General features: G+C 37.7%; 1 protein-coding gene across 1 annotated transcript; it reads right to left on the reverse strand.

Annotated features, from left to right (window-relative positions):
* Positions 1-862: 862 nt before the first annotated feature.
* On the reverse strand, positions 863-14799 carry LOC121389547 (mitogen-activated protein kinase kinase kinase 3-like). The gene is made up of 7 exons (XM_041521215.1): positions 14665-14799; positions 13427-13492; positions 12194-12333; positions 11790-11915; positions 10538-10673; positions 3392-3560; positions 863-1261 (listed from the first exon to the last, which is right to left on the reverse strand). The coding sequence occupies exons 2-7, from the start codon at positions 13437-13439 to the stop codon at positions 1012-1014; spliced, it is 834 nt and encodes a 277-aa protein (XP_041377149.1). The 5' UTR covers positions 13440-13492; positions 14665-14799; the 3' UTR covers positions 863-1011.
* Positions 14800-18591: the final 3792 nt, after the last annotated feature.

The following is an 18591-nucleotide window of genomic DNA, read 5'->3' on the forward strand; positions in this document are numbered from 1 at the left end:
ACCACTGGGCTATGCACACACACACACACACACACACACACACACACACACACACCACACACACACACACACACACACACACACCGATACTGCATGAATGACCGTTAAATACCATCTATCTCTCTCCCCCCCCCCCCCCTAACTACATCTTAATATTTATGGCGCTTTCGCATATGCAAATTCAAGTTCATGAACTTGTTCATTTCATTGGTCAGTTTGGCTTTGGCGTGCTTGTCATCACCGTACAGCAGTCAATCAGATTTCTTTAAATTCGTCTGTCACACGCACCACATCCCTGTGTGTTATATCTAGAAAATAATCTTACACAGTGTTTGTTTTTGTTCACCAGATGTGTAAAACAATCTAAATCAGACAATCCTGGTAATTTACCAGGACAATCGGCAATGCCGTGGAAATTGTCGCGGTGTTTTCAATTTTCTGCGGCACTCATTTTGCCAAAGAACTTTCAGTTCTTTAAATAACTTTTTATTATTTGTTTATTTATTGTAGGCTAATACTTACAAATTAAATTACTCTCTTACACATTAACGACAAAACTGCCGTGACATATTTTTGCTGTGTCCATTTTCTTAACTGCCATAGTTGCTGATATGTTTTTATTATTAAAACTCGGGGCTTCTAGAATTTTGATAAAATCCAGTAGCCATGGGACCAGTGATTTTTTAAAAATGTACTAGCCATGATAAAAAATTTTACTAGCCCTACTTTAATTTAAGTTAATACAATTTTACTAAATAATAGTAATAATCAAACATGTCACCTAAAGAGGGAGATAGAGTTTAAAACACAAACATTGGGGGTTTGGGGTGTGGACAGGATATTCATATTTACAAAATAGACTTCGACTGCAACATTTGACCCAAAAAAAATCACTAGCCATCTGGCATGGCAATAGTAGTTATTTACTAGCCCAACATTGAATATCACTAGCCATGGGAATGGGGCTACCAGTATCTAGAAGCCCTGAAACTGTTCCCTATACCGCGAGCTCTAAAACTGTCCACTTTGTAGTGCAACGAAAGGGTCATGTGACAGCTCCACGGCAGTGGGTCGATCGCTGTACTGTTTCTGAAAGGTTTTCTCCAGGAAAGACCTAACAGCAGCTAGTTCCCCGGCGTCTCCAGGTAACTGGTATTCTAGTGGGTCACCTCGACCTACTTTAAGTATAGCCTGGTGAGGTGTGTATTGGTGTAAGGGTGGTTTTCCGTTCAGCATCTCTACCACAGTACAACCGAGACTCCTGGAAAGAAATATTAAAAATAACATAATGATATTAAAAATAAGGAAAATATCAAAACAAAAGTTGAAAATTATGTTCAATTCCATGCGGGTTGTATAAAATAGTTTTGCGTCACTTGTTCGGTGATTTGAATACTTAGTGTGTATAACTAGCCGCACTTTAAGCCTGAGAATAAATGGGAGATAACTCAAAATATTTTTCGGGCTTATATTAAGATTCAATCACGCTGTCCTGGGCACACGGTTATCTGGGCTGTCTATCCAGGACAATGGGTTAGTTGTCGGTTATTAGTAGTTAGTGAGAGAGAAGAGGGTGTAGTGGCCTTGCACCTGCCCATTAAGTCGTCAACACTCGCTCTGGGTGGGAGCCGGTACCGGGCTACGAACCCAGTACCCAACAGCCTTATGGCCGATGACTTAACAACGACACCACTGAGCCCTGTGATTTAGTGGTAATAGATAAAAGTATTTATAGAAATAATTAATTCCGCATATTGCTACCAATATTTTTCTGTTTCCTTTATTCTTTCTTCTTTCTGTTTTTCAATAATATTTATTTCTGTTCGTATTTAAATTGCAAAAATACATTACTGTCGTAAAATGTATGCATTATGGAGAAGGCCTAGTAAGTTGTATAACTTATGCCTAATCCATTTGTTCTTTAAAAAGCGATGAAATATGTTTCAATACTACCAATCAGAGCAGTAGATGCTTTTACTCCGTACTCGAACTTTGACACAGGGGAGATAATAATAGGAAGGAAGGAAATGTTTTATTTAACGACGCACTCAACACATTTTGTTTACGGTTATATGGTTAAGGACCACACAGATATTGAGAGAGGAAACCCGCTGTCGCCACTTAATGGGCTACTCTTTTCGATTAGCAGCAAGGGATCTTTTAATATGCACTATCCCACAGACAGGATAACACATACCACGTCCCGCCCCATAATATAAGATTTGTTAACCATAATTAAATATATAGATCATAAGCTTTATATTTATGCATTTGTAAACAAAACAGATGCTGAACTGTTATGAAAGGTAACATTAGTAAAATGCATATTCTAGTTTCAAACAATCAACCACTTTACACGTGCTCACATTCAATGAAGGTTCATTCACGTCTGTCTTGGGCACATTTTCCTAATTTCCCAGCGGATGTCTCCAAGACATGGCGGTGGGTGGAGGTGGGGTTAACTAAAACTATTCTATAAACTATTTTAGGAGAAACAAAAACAAATGTTATAATAATAAGCTTAAAATCGAAATAATTTGCGTCAGACCTAAATATAAAACAAATTAGTTGCAAATAGATCGGGCAGCCAAAACCATCAAAGTAGTAGAACCCTGATTTTAAAAAAAGTTCTAGTACTCAAGTTAAGTTTCTTTTTGTTTAATGACACCACTAGAGCACATTGATTTACTAATCATCGGCTACTGGATGTCAAACATATGGTTATTATAGGGTGCATAAAAACCAAACCAAATCGCATAGACAACAATAATAACATATGTGGCTAAAACTCCTACCTGCAGTGTATCGACATAAACACCACAGATATAAATACTACCACCCCTCATCATTAAAGTGAATCAGAAAAAAATGGGGGTGAAGCTGCTCATTTCAGAGATAACGGGTAGTGTCTATGAATACCCTAGTTCCGAACAAAGTACATTTTTTTACAGGTACCTCATACATGTTTCAAGCACAAGGCTACTTGACACGGTGGTACTAGATGAAATAAAATTGCATAGATTTTTTGCCCAGATGAAACTTTTGTTTTTCAACCAACACACTCACATTTATAACCAATCACAGGACTTGTGGTGTTTACTTCTCTATCAAAAGTTGGGTGCACCTCGAACTTTGACCCGGCCGGAAGTTACTTGGTTTAGTACTACTAAAGAGGATACCCGCTACATTTTTTTTCATTAATAGCAAGGGACCTTTTCATATGCACCATCCAACAGACAGGATAGCACATACCACGGTCTTGGATATAGCAGTCGTGGTGCACTGGATGGAACGAGATGCAGCCCAATGGGTTCACCGACTGGGATCGACTCTAAACACAAGCACAAACTCTATTTTTTAAACACGACATGAAGTATGAACTATGTCTCACCAAATATCCACCTTCCTGCCATATTTCTCCGCCCTAATGACTTCCGGGGCCATCCAGTAATAGGTCCCGGCCTGAGTTCGAAGGTCAGATCGTAGCGTCTGCAACTCTTTGGAGATCCCGAAATCTGCCAACTTCACGTTCCCGTCACCGTCCAGCAAAACATTGGCAGCTGAAGAACAAATTACTGGCGAAATAGTCATAACAAAAGAGTGCTATTTTGACATCATGTTTTTTACATCATTTCTTTTAGCCTCAAACAGACATAAAGAACATATGACTAAGTATTAAGTTTTAAACGCGCATCACATGGGCGGATCCAAGGGTGGGGACCAGGGGGACGCGTCCCCCCCAAAAAATTGTTCAAGTGCCCTCAAAATGTCCAAGTGCCCTTTTTGTTTGTAGAATTTTTTTTTTTTTTTAAGTAAACAATAATTATATTGTAGATAAATGAAATCAAGATTTTCGTGTACATGCGCAAGCTTGCAGATATGTGTCTGTGTTATTGAGTCTCAATGGGGCCCCATTGAGGTTCTAACGCGAGTGACGCCAATTTACTTCATTATTGCTAGTATATTATGACGTAGAACTGTAGATCGCTGATGTGACGTCACACGAATTATACAGACAACCATGCCGCGAAAGGAGCGACGAAGAAAATTGCTTAAAAATACTTTATTTCATGAAGCTAAGCGATGTAAAAAGCTAGATGGTTTTTTAAAGTAAGTTTATCTTGAATTGTTGTCCATTGGTTTTTTTCTTCCCTAGGCTATATATTCTTATCTACTAGGAAATTTAACAATTAACTTTGATGGCATCAGCCATGTAGCATTCTGAAATTTCCCGTGGCGCCCTTCCATTAGTTATGAGCGCTTGAAAGTTGTCTGTTCAACATTGCATAACGATAGCCTAATAATGTTTGCTTTCAAATTGTACTACTGATCATCAAAATTAGTAATGAAAAATAGGCTCTGTCATTTTTATGTGTAACTATAGAGAGTCGTTCCTAGAGTAGTGCCCTTAAATTACAGTTGTATTTTACAAGTGCCCTTTGTATCGTTTATATATATATTATATATATCTACCTTACCTAGACAGTCGTTGCTATAGTGCCCATTAGAGTTATATTTTACAAGTGCCCCTTTGTATCGTTTTTATATATATCTGCCCTACCTAGGGCCTAAAAAAAAAAAAATAGTTGTGTTTAGGGTAACCCGACCGACCCTAATATTTTCAGCCGACTCTACCTATTTTATTGATAAAATTGAAAAAATAAAAAAAAAAAAAAAAAAATTATAATTAAAAAAAGTATTAAAAAAATCCATACGTGAATAACATCCATATTTAAAATTATTAGTCTATGATCGAAACTGGAATGAGTGATAACGAATGCAGATGAAAACGCAAATTTACGTCCACGGCAAAAAGTATTACCGCCATTACCAGATTTACAAAAATACCCACGATTCACAATCTGTGGCACTGGCAATCCCAAGGCTATTTTTAGACTATAACACTACCAGCCAATGAAATGATATCTTATACAAGAGTAATATTTGGGTAGATTTCCTTTCAGCACATGATCGAACCGGCTTTTGACAACGACGCATTCGGACCGAGAAATTCTTTGGACGACTTATAATTAATAAATGTATACGACTTGAAATACTAATGAGAAATGCATCGTACGACCGATAACAATGCTCCTTTGCATATAAATCGTTTACGAAAGTATCCCAGCTGAAAACGTTGGTGTTCCGATCGAAATAGTGATAAAACTGAACTATTTTTTCGGCGACGAACGTTCGTTTTCGCCTCAGTCCATTTTGGAATGGTTTCGTTTCCGCGAGATTGAAGGGCCGTTAAAACTGAACCGTTTTTTGCGGGCAACAATGGTTCTATTTTGTCGCGTGCTTGTTTTGCTTTGCGAGGATGAAGGGCCGTTTAAACTGAACCGTTTTTGCGGGAAATGAAGATTCCGTTTTGGCGCGGTTCCGTTTCGGACCGTTGCGTTGGCGTTTAACGGAATGCGGCAAACATTTATGGATAAAACCAATAAATATGCAGGAATAAAATTATTTTATTAGCCTAGACAGTCATTGCTATAGTGCCCTTTACAGTTATATTTTACAAGTGCCTCTTTATATAATAACCACTGGTTATATACAAATAAAAGTGTTATAATACATGCACACTTTGATTGTTAGTGGTCACGTGACTAATCGGCAACAGCGGATGTCCTACACCCAGTGTTTATTAGCTGTAAAGGTTACATCCATAATAAAACTCTGTTTTAATTACGTTTTAGTTTGGCCTGCACTGGTAACACAGTTTCAACTCAGGATGGAGTCATTGCTACTGGTAACACAGTTTCAACTCAGGATGGAGTCGTTGCTACTGGTAACACAGTTTCAACTCAGGATGGAGTCGTTGCTATGTGTAACACAGTTTCAACTCAGGATGGAGTCGTTGTATCAGGAGACACAGCTTCAACTCAGGGTGGAGTCCTTGCTACTGGTAACACAGTTTCAACTCAGGATGGAGTCGTTGCTATGTGTAACACAGTTTCAACTCAGGATGGAGTCGTTGTATCAGGAGACACAGCTTCAACGCATGATGGATCCGTTGTTACTGATTTCAATGATCATTCTTACTTTGACCTTGGAAAAATCGTTAAAAATAAAATTGATGTCCGTCACTTTAGTGATAATGAAAAGTGCAAATACATGGAACAACATTTTGTGCCTCCGGTGGGATATAAAACATTTTGTTCACAAGTTGTAAGACAAAGGGGTGATGAAAAAACACTAGTTTTTAGGTCTCAGTGGCTGGACGAGTATACATGGTTAGTGTACAGTCCTTTATTAGAAGGCGGACTCTGCAAGTACTGTGTTATGTTTCCGCCCCGCAATAAAAGTGTTGGTGTCTTAGTAAATAAAGCATTTACAAACCCCAGAAAAGCCAAGGGCTCAAAAGATGGTATTCTAGATAACCATATGCGCCTTGACTACCACAAAGATGCCCTGATTGCTGCAAAAATAGCCAAACAGAATTCGAGTAAACCCTCACAACAGGTGGATTGTATCTTAGACCGGAAAAGAAAACAACTGTTTGAAGATAACTTGCATATTTTGAAATGCATTGTTGATGCAGTTGTTTTTTGTGGAAAACAGAATATTGCGCTTAGAGGACATCGAGATGACAGTAGTAGTACAGCTTCTAATCGTGGCAATTTCTTAGCAACTCTTGATCTCATGGCGAAAAGTGATAAAATTCTGCACACTCATCTAGAAAGAGGAAAACAAACATCGAAATACACCAGCAAAACTATACAAAATGAAATTGTAGTCCTTATCGGAGATTTTATTCGACACCACTTAACATTAGGCATTAAAGCTGGATCACCTAGTCCATTCTTTTCCATAATGGCAGATGAGGTTACTGACACATTTGGCAATCAGGAAATCCTATCTCTTTGTTTGAGATTTTTGCAAACAAATGACGTAAATAATGTTGAAATTATCGAAGCATTCTTCAATTACTCGTTTTTGAAACGCACCACAGGTAAAGCAATATCGGAAAGCATCCTTGATATTTTGCGGGCAAACGAACTAAACATTGATAACTTACGTGGGCAAGCTTATGATGGTGCATCAGCCATGTCTAGTGAGGTCAATGGTGTAAATGGGAGAATTCGAAATGTTGCTCCGAAAGCTCTATACACACATTGTAACAGTCACGTTCTAAACCTTTCGATCGCAGCTTCGTGCAAGATGACGCCTGTTAGAAACATGATAGGTTCATTAAATGAAATATACTTATTATTTCACAATTCTCCGAAACGACAACGTTTTTTTTGAACAGGTACTTGCTAAACTAAAATGTGAAAGTACCAAAAAGAAACTTCTTGGTTTATGTAAAACCAGATGGGTGGAACGCCACAGTTGCTACGACACATTCCATGAGCTGTACTCACAACTGACGACATGCCTGGATGCTATTGTTAATCCTGCACTATATCCTGACATATATGGTGAAGAAAATTGGTTGTGGGATGCCAACACGAGAACCACAGCTCAGGGATTGTTAACAACCATCAAGTCATTCCCATTTATAATGGCATTCTTGACCATCAAAAGTTGTCTTCTGTCTGTCATGCCTATAGCGAAGCTTCTGCAGTGAAGTGATCTAGATTGCTATGAAGCCTACAATCTCATTGGTCAGTCGGTTACTGACTTGAAATCGAATAGAAGCAACATCGATGGCATATTCAAAGATTGGTACGGTGAGGCTGTCAAACTCTCCGAAGACATAGGTGGATATGTCACAATGTCACGTGTAGGTGGTAGATTTCAGCAACATCGTGACAACATTCCAAGTTCCACTACAGAGCAATACTTCAGGAACTCGATAGCTATTCCCTTTTTAGACCACCTTATCACAGAGATGGAAAGTAGGTTTTCAGAGGATGCCTGTAAGTGTCGTCATTTGTTTGGCCTTATTCCCAAATTGATTGTCAAAACCAGTGACATAGAATTGTTACATACAGATCTGCAGTTCTGGAAAACTGACCTACCAACACCACTTAACCTCAAATCAGAACTAGGTAGCTGGAAAAAGATGTGGACATCTATTGGCAATGAATCCTCCTCAACAGATTCTACGAATATGAGTTTCCAGGAATCAGTGATGCAGTGGTCAAGAAACAGGAAATGTTCAACAGATCTTGTTCCAGATTCGTTGTTGCAGTCATACCGAGCATGTAACGAGGCAGTCTTTCCCAACGTGAAAGTATTGCTTGCCATTGCCTGTGTAATGCCTGTTGGCAGTGCATCGGCAGAACGTTCGTTTTCTGCACTACGGCGTGTCAAAACCTTCTTACGAAATACCATGGGAGAAGACAGACTAGCAGGACTTGCCTTGATGCATATTCATCATTCTATGAAAATTGACATTTCTGAAATCATTAGCATGTTCTTACGAAAGCATCGTCGCAGAATGTTTCAAGAATCCATCATGGCAATTGTGTGAGCAAAACGTTGGTTGTCATGTCGCTTTCCCACTAGATAGATATGATTATTTGCTAGTGATTAGTGCATCGTATATACGTGTGAAATGGGAGATATTATTGATTTCCCTATAATGGCAATAGAGTTGGCTTCCCTTTAGGATCGATAGAGGGGCCAAACAGGCGTTGTGGTCTAGTAGCGAATGTTTTATAGTGACTACACCTTGTAATCGCGATTAACCAGCTATTTTGTTTACAATGTCATCTTTTAAGAACTTTATGCCCCATCCTCGATTATACAGCCAGGGACCCAACAACAGGATGGCATCGTTATTTTTTAAACATATTTCTTATTCACTTCCCTGTCGATAGGCCTAACTACAAATTGAACGCCACCTACATGCTTTATGCTGAGGGTAGATAACTGAGGAATATCTCAAATTGTGTCCATTACACGTTGCCTGACAATGGCACTGGACTGCGTGATGTGTAATTATGTTGATTGTTCTCTAATACTGGTATATATCATTATCAAAACAAGTTGTTACTATGGAATGCTTAATGGTTGTGCATAATATTGATAACTGCACTGTGGATAGTTCATCGTAACTATTAGTATTAAACTACATATGAAATTGTCTCCGTTACACATTGCCTGACAATGACAGACTGGGCTCCCTGTTAAGTTATTTTATTGTGCTGAATGTTGCGTTGATAGCAACTGAGAACATTTGGTTGCTATGGAATTGTTCAAGTATTGTATACATATATTGATACGATCTCGCTAAATACCATCGACGTACAGTATTACTTTTTTAATACTGATTTATAGTGTGCTTCTGTATTTGTTGCATTGATAATTAAAATTATTCAGTTAACAAATTAAGCTATTGTTATTAAAACAATATTATACTCCTAACTATTGCGTGTTTGAACGGATGTTTATGAAAATGTTACCTCCGATTTGTTTGCGTATTTTCACCAAAAATGTATATATTTGCATCGATCGATTAATTATCAGTATTAAATTTAATATACATCATGATGTATGATTTGTTACCAGAGTTAATTGCACTAAAAATATGTGCATGCTTGCTCCCGAAACTGGAGCTTTTATTACCGAGTCAGACCACGGTAGAAATCGTAAGGTTAGGTGACGTTGACGTGTTTTTCTGTAGTTGCATTATTAACTACTGCATAGGTTCTAAGGTGAATGGTGTAGCTAGCGGTATAGAAAACGGCAGCTATAAAAAATATTGTTTAGTGTACACTTCCGTTCCTACACTGATAATTATATACACAAAGGAATTCATATTAATTGTAAATATCAAAACTTGTAGTAAGGTGCCCTTTTGACGAGTCAGTGTGCCCTTCTTTTTTGGTCCCCCCCCCCCCTAAAAATATTTCCTGGATCCGCCCATGCATCAAGTCGCACAACAATTGGATTTTAGTAATTTCAAAAGTTTCTACCAAACCCTTTAGATTAAATATCTGTTTTGATACAGGAAGGAAGGAAATGTTTTATTTAACGACGCACTCAACACATTTAATTTACGGTTATAGGGTGTCGGACATACGGTGAAGGACCACACAGATATTGAGAGAGGAAACACGCTGTCGCCACTCCATGGGCTACTCTTTTCGATTTTCAGCAAGGGATCTTTTATATGTACCATCCCACAAACAGGATAGTACATATCACAGCCTTTGATATACCAGTCGTGGTGCACTGGCTGGAACTAGATATAGCCCAATGGACCCACCGTCGGGGATCGATCTGTTTTGATACGGGGTGAAGGCAACTGCTAGAACAGCCAAGATAAGCAACTATATGTGCAGCTGTGCCTTTTCATGTGTTGCATATTGATTACTAGTAATAATCCAGGTGCATCTGTCACCTTGGCGCTCCAGACATCTATTAACCAGTTTTGCACAATTAGTATGTTAGAGACTGTGATATGTGCTGTCCTGTCTACAAACAAGAAAGTGCTGGAGCCGGTACCGGGCTGCGAACCCTATACCTACCAGCCTGTAGTCCGATTGCTTAACCACTGTGCCACCGAGGCTGGTTGTCACAGTCACCGTGTGTTAGATTCACAATGACAGCTGATTACACGATAACATTCCTTTCCTTTCTATACCTTTAATATCTCTGTGAACAATGTGAATGTCATCCCCATGTAGGTAGGTGAGTCCGTCCAGCATCTGTCTGGTGTAGACAGAACAAGTAGCGACATCCAGGGGACCAGTTGCTTCAATGATTTCTTTGACTGAACCCTAATTAAAACGGAAGATACGCGTTAAAAATACAGATACTAGTATTTCATTTTTATTTCATGTCAACTTGTTTTCGTGTTTATATCCAATTAAGGTTCAAGCACGCTGTCATGGACACACACTTCAGCTATCTGGGCTGTCTGTCCAGGACCCTGGGTTAGTTGTTAGTGAGAAAGAAGAGGGTGTAGTGGTCTTGCACCTACCCATTGAGTCGTTAACACTTGTTCTGGGTGGGAGCCGGTACCAGGCTGCGAACCCTGTACCTACCAGCCTTGTTTGATGGCTTAACCACGACGCCGGTGGTATTAGTATAATTTCTGCACCTAGACCCCTACTATTAATGACGTTTGTCCTGTTTAACGACACCTCTAGAGCATATTGATTTATTAATCATCGGTATTGGATGTCAAACATTTGGTCATTTTGACATATAGTCTTAGAGTGGAAACCCGATACATTTTTACATTATAACAAAGGATCTTTTATATGAACAATCCCATAGACAGGATAGCACATACCACAGCCTTTCATATACCAGAAACGAGAAATAGCCCAATGGGCCCATCGATGGGGATCGATCTTAAACCGACCGCGCATCAGGCGAGTGCTTTACCACTGGGCTACGTCCACACCACATCCCCCTACTAGTATACATACATACATATATACATACATACATACATACATACATACATGTTTGTGTATGTGTATGTGTGTATGTATATGTGTGTGTGTGTGTGTGTGTGTGTGTGTGTGTGTGTGTGTGTGTATGTGTACATGTATGTATGTATACAAACACAATGTCAAGGACAAAAATTCCAATCATTGTTACTATACGATTTAATCTACTCACAGATAAATACATCTTGATAATATTGTGAAAAGTATAACATTATACCGCAGAAGTCAAATTAATAATACGATTATATTCGAAGAACACAATTTATATTAGCAAATACTATTATAGACATAGAACACCAAAAATCTCATGGAATTACGTCCGCAGTTATAACTGTATATACAAAACAGGTAAACAAAAATTAATGTAGATAGTACTTTAATTAAATACCAGTACACCTTAAATAAACGAGTGAAATAATGAACAGAAGAGCTCACCCTTTCCATGTACTCCAAGAATATATGAAGTCGATTGTCGTCCACGATATGGCCGGTGTACGACACAATCCGCTCGTGTGACAATTTGGACAGTAAATCGACTTCTTGTATTACCTTGTCAAACTCCTGAAACGACAACAATATCATACAGTTAAAGTGGCAACGTCGCTTTTAAACATGAAATGTTAATAAAGTATTATTGGCTGTTATAAAATCAAATGGAAGGAACTTTGGTATGATGTTTCTTGATTTGTAGCCTATGTAAAAGCTGATGAACCTTCAGACACACACATACACCCACCCCCAGCAAGATAGATAGATAGACAGACAGACAGACAGACAGACAAATATATATATATATATATATATATATATATAAGACTATATATTCCTTTCCTTTTTACCTTAACGCTGGCCATGTGGGTAAAGAGCACTGTCTTAACTGCGTGTTTCTTCCCGTTCTGCTCTTCATACAGAAAGACGGACGCGAAACTTCCTTTGCCAAGTTGTTTAACTTTTGTGAGTCCTTGTCGGCTAAGCACATCTGTGTTCAGAAGAAAAAAAACACCACAACATATTAACATTAAAGGAATATTCATATGGCATTTGACCTACTAAATGGTCGGACAAAATACTTGTATTGCCTAAAAATATATACTAGTATACTGACATCCAAAAGAAACTTTACAAGGCTTGACATTGTATTAATTATAGACATTCATCCATCGGTTTGGTGGGATATGGAAATATCATGAATTCAACATTTAAACGTCACAATGTACTTCGTGATACATGCAAAGCCTTTGAAAGGTGGTTTCTAAATTGGTTATTTTTTATTAGCAACAATATTTATAAAATTATTCAAATTTCATACATGTAAAGTTTCTTTTGGTCGTCAGTATATTACATTTAATTTGCCTCGAACATTATTTTATCCAAGCAGCCGCATATTCATCACATCCTACCTACCGATAGTTTGGTATGTAATTGAATATTTAAAGTTTACAGTATGTTTTGTTTACCGACACCACTACAGCACAATGATTTATTAATCATCGCCTATTGAATAGTCTTAAAAGAAACTTGCTTCGTTTTTGCATTAGCAGTGAAATATCTATTATGTATATGCACTTTCCCACAGACGGGACAGCACATGCCACCGCCTTTGGTATACCAGTCGAGGTGCAATGGTTAGGACGGGAAATAGTCTATGGATACCTTGACGATCCTTCGATCCACGCATCCCAGGCGAGTGCTCTACCGACTGGGCCAGCTACCCCCCACCCCATAGTTACTGCCTCGTAACTACATTAATTTAGCATAGCCTCACCTTGCTGCTAATCGAAAAGAGTAGCCCATGAAGTGGCGACAGCGGGTTTCCTCTCTCAATATCTGTGTGGTCCTTAACCATATGTCCGACGCCACATAACCGTAAATAAAATGTGCTGAGTGCGTCGTTAAATAAAACATTTCCTTCCTTCCTTCCCGTAACCATATTAATTTAGCATAGCAAATCGTGTCCTTGTGATTTTTGTTTTCAATATGGTGACTTGTGTATCAAGGGAGGAGTTCCTCCTCTTTTCTGTTCTGTTCTGTTGGTGTGTGTTTTTTCAGTTTGTTTCCTTTTTAACACTTACCGTTGGTGGCCATATGAACTTTCTATCTGAAATACTTCAGGTAAATCCTTCAGTGGTTTCTTTCCGCTGTAAAATTAGAAAATTAAAATATTGTTATATGAAACAAATGCAGGTGACATTACTTAAATATGAACATGTATGTCATTAGTCGTATTTTAGAGTTAAAGATTGTTTTGTTTAAAGACACCACTGGAGCACTGATTTATTAATCATCGGCTACTGGATGTCAAACATTTGATAATTTTGAACTAGTCTTAGAAAGGAAACCCGCTACATTTTTCCATTAGTAGCAAGGGATATTAAATATGTGCATGTACGTCATTAGTCATATTTTAGAGTTAAAGATTATTTTGTTTAACGACACCACTGGAGCACATTGATTTATTAATCATTGGCTATTGGATGTCAAACATTTGATAATTTTGAACTAGTCTTAGAAAGGAAACCCGCTACATTTTTCCATTAGTAGCAAGGGATATTAAATATGTGCATGTACGTCATTAGTCATATTTTAGAGTTAAAGATTATTTTGTTTAACGACACCACTGGAGCACATTGATTTATTAATCATCGGCTATTGGATGTCAAACATTTGATAATTTTGAACTGTAGTCTTAGAAAGGAAAACCGCTACATTTTTCCATTAGTAGCAAGGGATCTTTTATATGCACATCTCACAGACAGGATAGCACATACCACGGCATTTGATATACCAGTCGTGGTGCACTGACTGGAATGAGAACATATAATATCCTACAGAGAGATATAATTTACAGAGAGAATGCATATTAATTATACCCAGAGGAGAGTATAAGTTATATGTGAAACGGGTTTATTCGGGTGCAGTGAACCTCGAATCTGTTCAACAGACATCTCGATTATCAATTTTGTGTTTTCGGAACATTTCGGCCGATTACGAATCATACCGGAAACCGGAATGTCCCGAACATCTAGCTTCGGTGTTAACGGTCACAAAACAGGAACTAAACACACTATTAACTAATAAGGGCGAAATTAAATTAACATTTAGCTCCCCCGTAAAACAAATGCACACCTTCACTCCCTCACTCACCCCACCACTGATCACCACTCTCGTAAAATAGCTGAGTGTATAACAGTTTTAAAATCGGTAATCGAAACCGAAACGAATCCAGTATGTAACATACTAGCATTTTATTTACTTGTCTATTAGTACTAATTAATTATTAAGACATTCAGTTTTGACACTTAAATCTTACCTAAAGTTTGAAAAATAGAAGAAGTCGTTTGCTGCAGTGTCACATCAGGCTTTGACTGATACCGATGTAATACATTACGCTACACACACGGACATATTTAATCGATAAATACGTGGGTTTTTCCTTAGTCATTTTTCGGGACTGGTGTCTATTAATACAGTAACTATTTCGTGGGTGTTTGTTGTCACAACCATTATGCTTACGCAGTGGCGGATCTAGAAAATAATAAAAGGGGGTGGCTGGATTGGACATTTTAGAGCCTTATTTCACTGATTTCCGAGGATTTAATTCCTAATTAATAATTCCATAAAGTTGATAAATTTGTTGCCGTTTTCCTGATTTACAACAAAGTATTATATCGAAAACGATTTAAGTGTGTCCTTATCGATGTAAGCCATACTCAGTTCAACTGTACACCTGATTGACAACAGGGCGATGCATATTATTTTTGCTAACGGAATGGCTTTATTTGCATCTTCCTGAACAAAACTTTGAAGTAACGGTATATGTTTGGAATAAAAATAAAAAATAAATAAAAAATTGCCCTGAAAGGAGGGGGTGGCTAGCCACCCTATTCACCCCCCATCCCACCCCACCCCCCTGGATCCGCCACTGTTACGTCTAGTCAAATTCATAATATTCTTGTGGGAGGGCAATGGGGAACATATCAATAAAATCATAAAATATGGGAGTAAACGTTTTCTTTTGTTTAACGACACCACTAGAGCACATTGATTTATTAATCAACGGTTACTGGATGTCAAACATAGTGTCATGGAGAGAAAAGCCGCTACATTTTTCCATTAGTAGCAAGTAGCGATCTTTCATCTGCACCATCCCACAGACAGGATAGCACATACCACGGTCTTCGATATATCCGTTGTGGTGCACTGACTGGAACGAGAAATAGCCCAATGGGCCCCATCGACGGGGATCGATCCCAGTTCTTGTGGGAGGGCAATGACGAACATACAAATAAAATTATAAAATATGGCAATAATGCAACAGGCAGATCTGGGAATTATTGAAGGGTATTTTTAGTTTTAAAAGGAAAGGAATATTTCTTTAATGAAACCTCAGCGCATTTTAAATAAAGGGCTGTTTGGTGGGGGAGAGACTAAATCGTAGACACTGAGAGTCGTCAGCCAGTGAGAGTCTTACTGAATATTCATGAGCAAACGGTTGATGACATCGAGATTTTACGACATCGAGTAATGTTCTGGTGTATACATATAAATTATTCCAACTGTAGATATTAATGTACCAGTATTTAATAATATACAGTGTGGTTAATAAATTGTGTAATTGAATGTTACGTAGCGTATATCAATGTCGTTGTTTGTTGTTTTCCTACTCTTCTTCTGTGGGATAATCCCGCCGATATTTTGATGAATTTTACACCAGTGGTTACGGTTATCTAAACGTGAAAATTGTAATGCACGTCTGTACAACTTATTTTCATAAACAAATAAACAAACAACAAAAACTAAAATCATTCAACAACTACAGAATATATAATTTAAAATAATTACTGTATAAATGAGTACAGGTCAAACCGATTAGAAAAATGTTGTCCACTACTTTTAATTATAATTATTTGTAATAACAATTGTCCTAAATAAAAATAATAACAACAACACAACAGTAGTTACGGTAGGTTTTTGGAAAATTATAAATTTAAGATTTCAGTAGATTGGATTATAAATACATTATCTCACTACCAAGTAAACATGAAGTCATCCACTGATGTAGTGAACAAATTACAAACTTCTTGGCTAATGTCTATTTCCTCAAAGTAAAAATCTACTTTTGTAGACACAAAATTAATCAATTATCTAAGTGATCAGAGTAGATTTTTGTTTCTTTATTTTTTAAAATATGATTTTTATTAAATAGATTGAATAAAGTACCACTGAAGGTTCATTTACCTTTAATATACATATACATACATGTATACATACATACATACATACATGTACATATGTATATACATACATACATGCACACACATACATACGTGCGCGTGTCTGTGTGTGAGTGTGTGTGTGTGTGTGTGTGTGTGTGTGTGTGTGTAACCGGCCTCGGTGGCGCAGTGGTTAAGCCATCGGACTACAGGCTGGTAGGTACAGGGTTCGCAAACCCATACCGGCTCCAGCCCATAGCAAGTTCTTAAGGACTCAATGCATAGGTGTAAGACTACTACACCCTCTTCTCTCTCCCTAACCACTAACCAACTAACAACTAACCCACTGTCCTGGACAGACAGCCTAGATAGCGGAGGTGTGTGCCCAAGACAGCGTGCTTGCACATTGTGTGGTCCTTAACCATATGTCTAATGCCATATAAGTGTAAATAAAATGTGTTGAGTGTGTCGTTAAATAAAACATTTCCTTCCTTCATAATTCAGATTTCATAAATGGGTCACCTGAATACAAGATGGTTGCAAATATGGTGGTTCAAATGGAGAAAATGGCAATAAATTGCTTATTGTTTGATACAGAAAAGTAATTCTTGCATTTAACCCATGGTTTTAGGGATCAATGAACACAATGAAAGTAGTTCTTCTATACCTGTTAATTTTAATTTATTCAAGATGGCCACCAATATAAGTAATGAACCAAGGTAGGTGGAACTGTTAAAAGTAACAGTCACATAAAAGACTTGTTGGTTTAAAGAGGATGACCTACATGTAATAATGAAAAACCGGCCTCGGTGGCATAGTGGTTAAGTCATCAGACTACAGGGTTTGCAGCCCGGTACCAGCTTCAACCCAGAATGAGTTCTTAAGGGCTCAATGGATAGGTGTAAGGCCACTACACCCTCTTCTCTCTCACTAACCACTAACCAACTAACAACTAACCCATTGTCCTAGACAGACGGCCCAGATAGCTGAGGTGTGTGCCCAGGACAGCATGCTTGAACCTTAATTGGATATAAGCACGAAAATAAGTTGAAATGAAATAAATAATGAAACACTATATTAAAGTGACCCTTTATTGGGTTTTTTGTTTTCTCTCGGGTACTGTGTGTGTTGTTTAGTGAGCATGATAGAGTTTTGCCAGTTTGCAATGGAATTCAGTTTTAGCTGGTCTGGTTTTTTATTTTTATTTTTACAATAATGGTATATAACACTGGGAATGAATAGCAAGTACTAGGCCACCTAAAATAATATTACATTGCAAATTAACAAAATTACATCATGCATACTACACCACGCACAACACTACCAAATATCTTACATTCTATTGGCCAAGAAAAGGTCACTGTAAAATGTTACAATGCATTTTACATCTGTCAATCCATTCAACTGATTGGGTTCTTTCTCGTTTCAACCAGTGCACCACAACTGGTCAAAGTCTATGGTATGTGCTTTCCTGGGAAAGTGCATATAAAATATCCCTTGCTGCATTAAGATAAATGTAGCGGGTTTCCTTTGATGACTATATGAGTCAGAATTACCAAATGTTTGACATCCAGTAGCCTATGATTAATTAATCAATGTGCTCTAGTGGTGTCGTTAAACAAAACAAACTTCTTTATATCTGTCAAATTATTTTATTATTATTAATTAATTATCTTAAACCCACAAGTTTTTTTAATGACTGTGTTAATCATTTAACAAATATACAGTGGCACTTTATTTTTAACAGTTCCATCTCCTTAGGTACATTGCCTGTATTGGTTGGCATCTTGAAATAATTAAAATTAACTTGTATAGAAGAACTGAACTACTTTCATCGTATTCCATGACCCCTAAAACCATGGGTTAGATGCAAGAATTACATTTTAGTACCGAATAATAAGGAAGTTATTGTAATTTTCTCAATTTGGACCACCATATTACATGGCCAATTTAGTTAAATCTGAATTTTGATAGCACCATTGCTCTCCTTGGCTCCTACAACCCTAGGGTAAATGCAATAATTT

Source organism: Gigantopelta aegis, chromosome 14 (assembly GCF_016097555.1).
Source record: "Gigantopelta aegis isolate Gae_Host chromosome 14, Gae_host_genome, whole genome shotgun sequence".
Taxonomy (NCBI): Eukaryota; Metazoa; Mollusca; class Gastropoda; order Neomphalida; family Peltospiridae; genus Gigantopelta; species Gigantopelta aegis.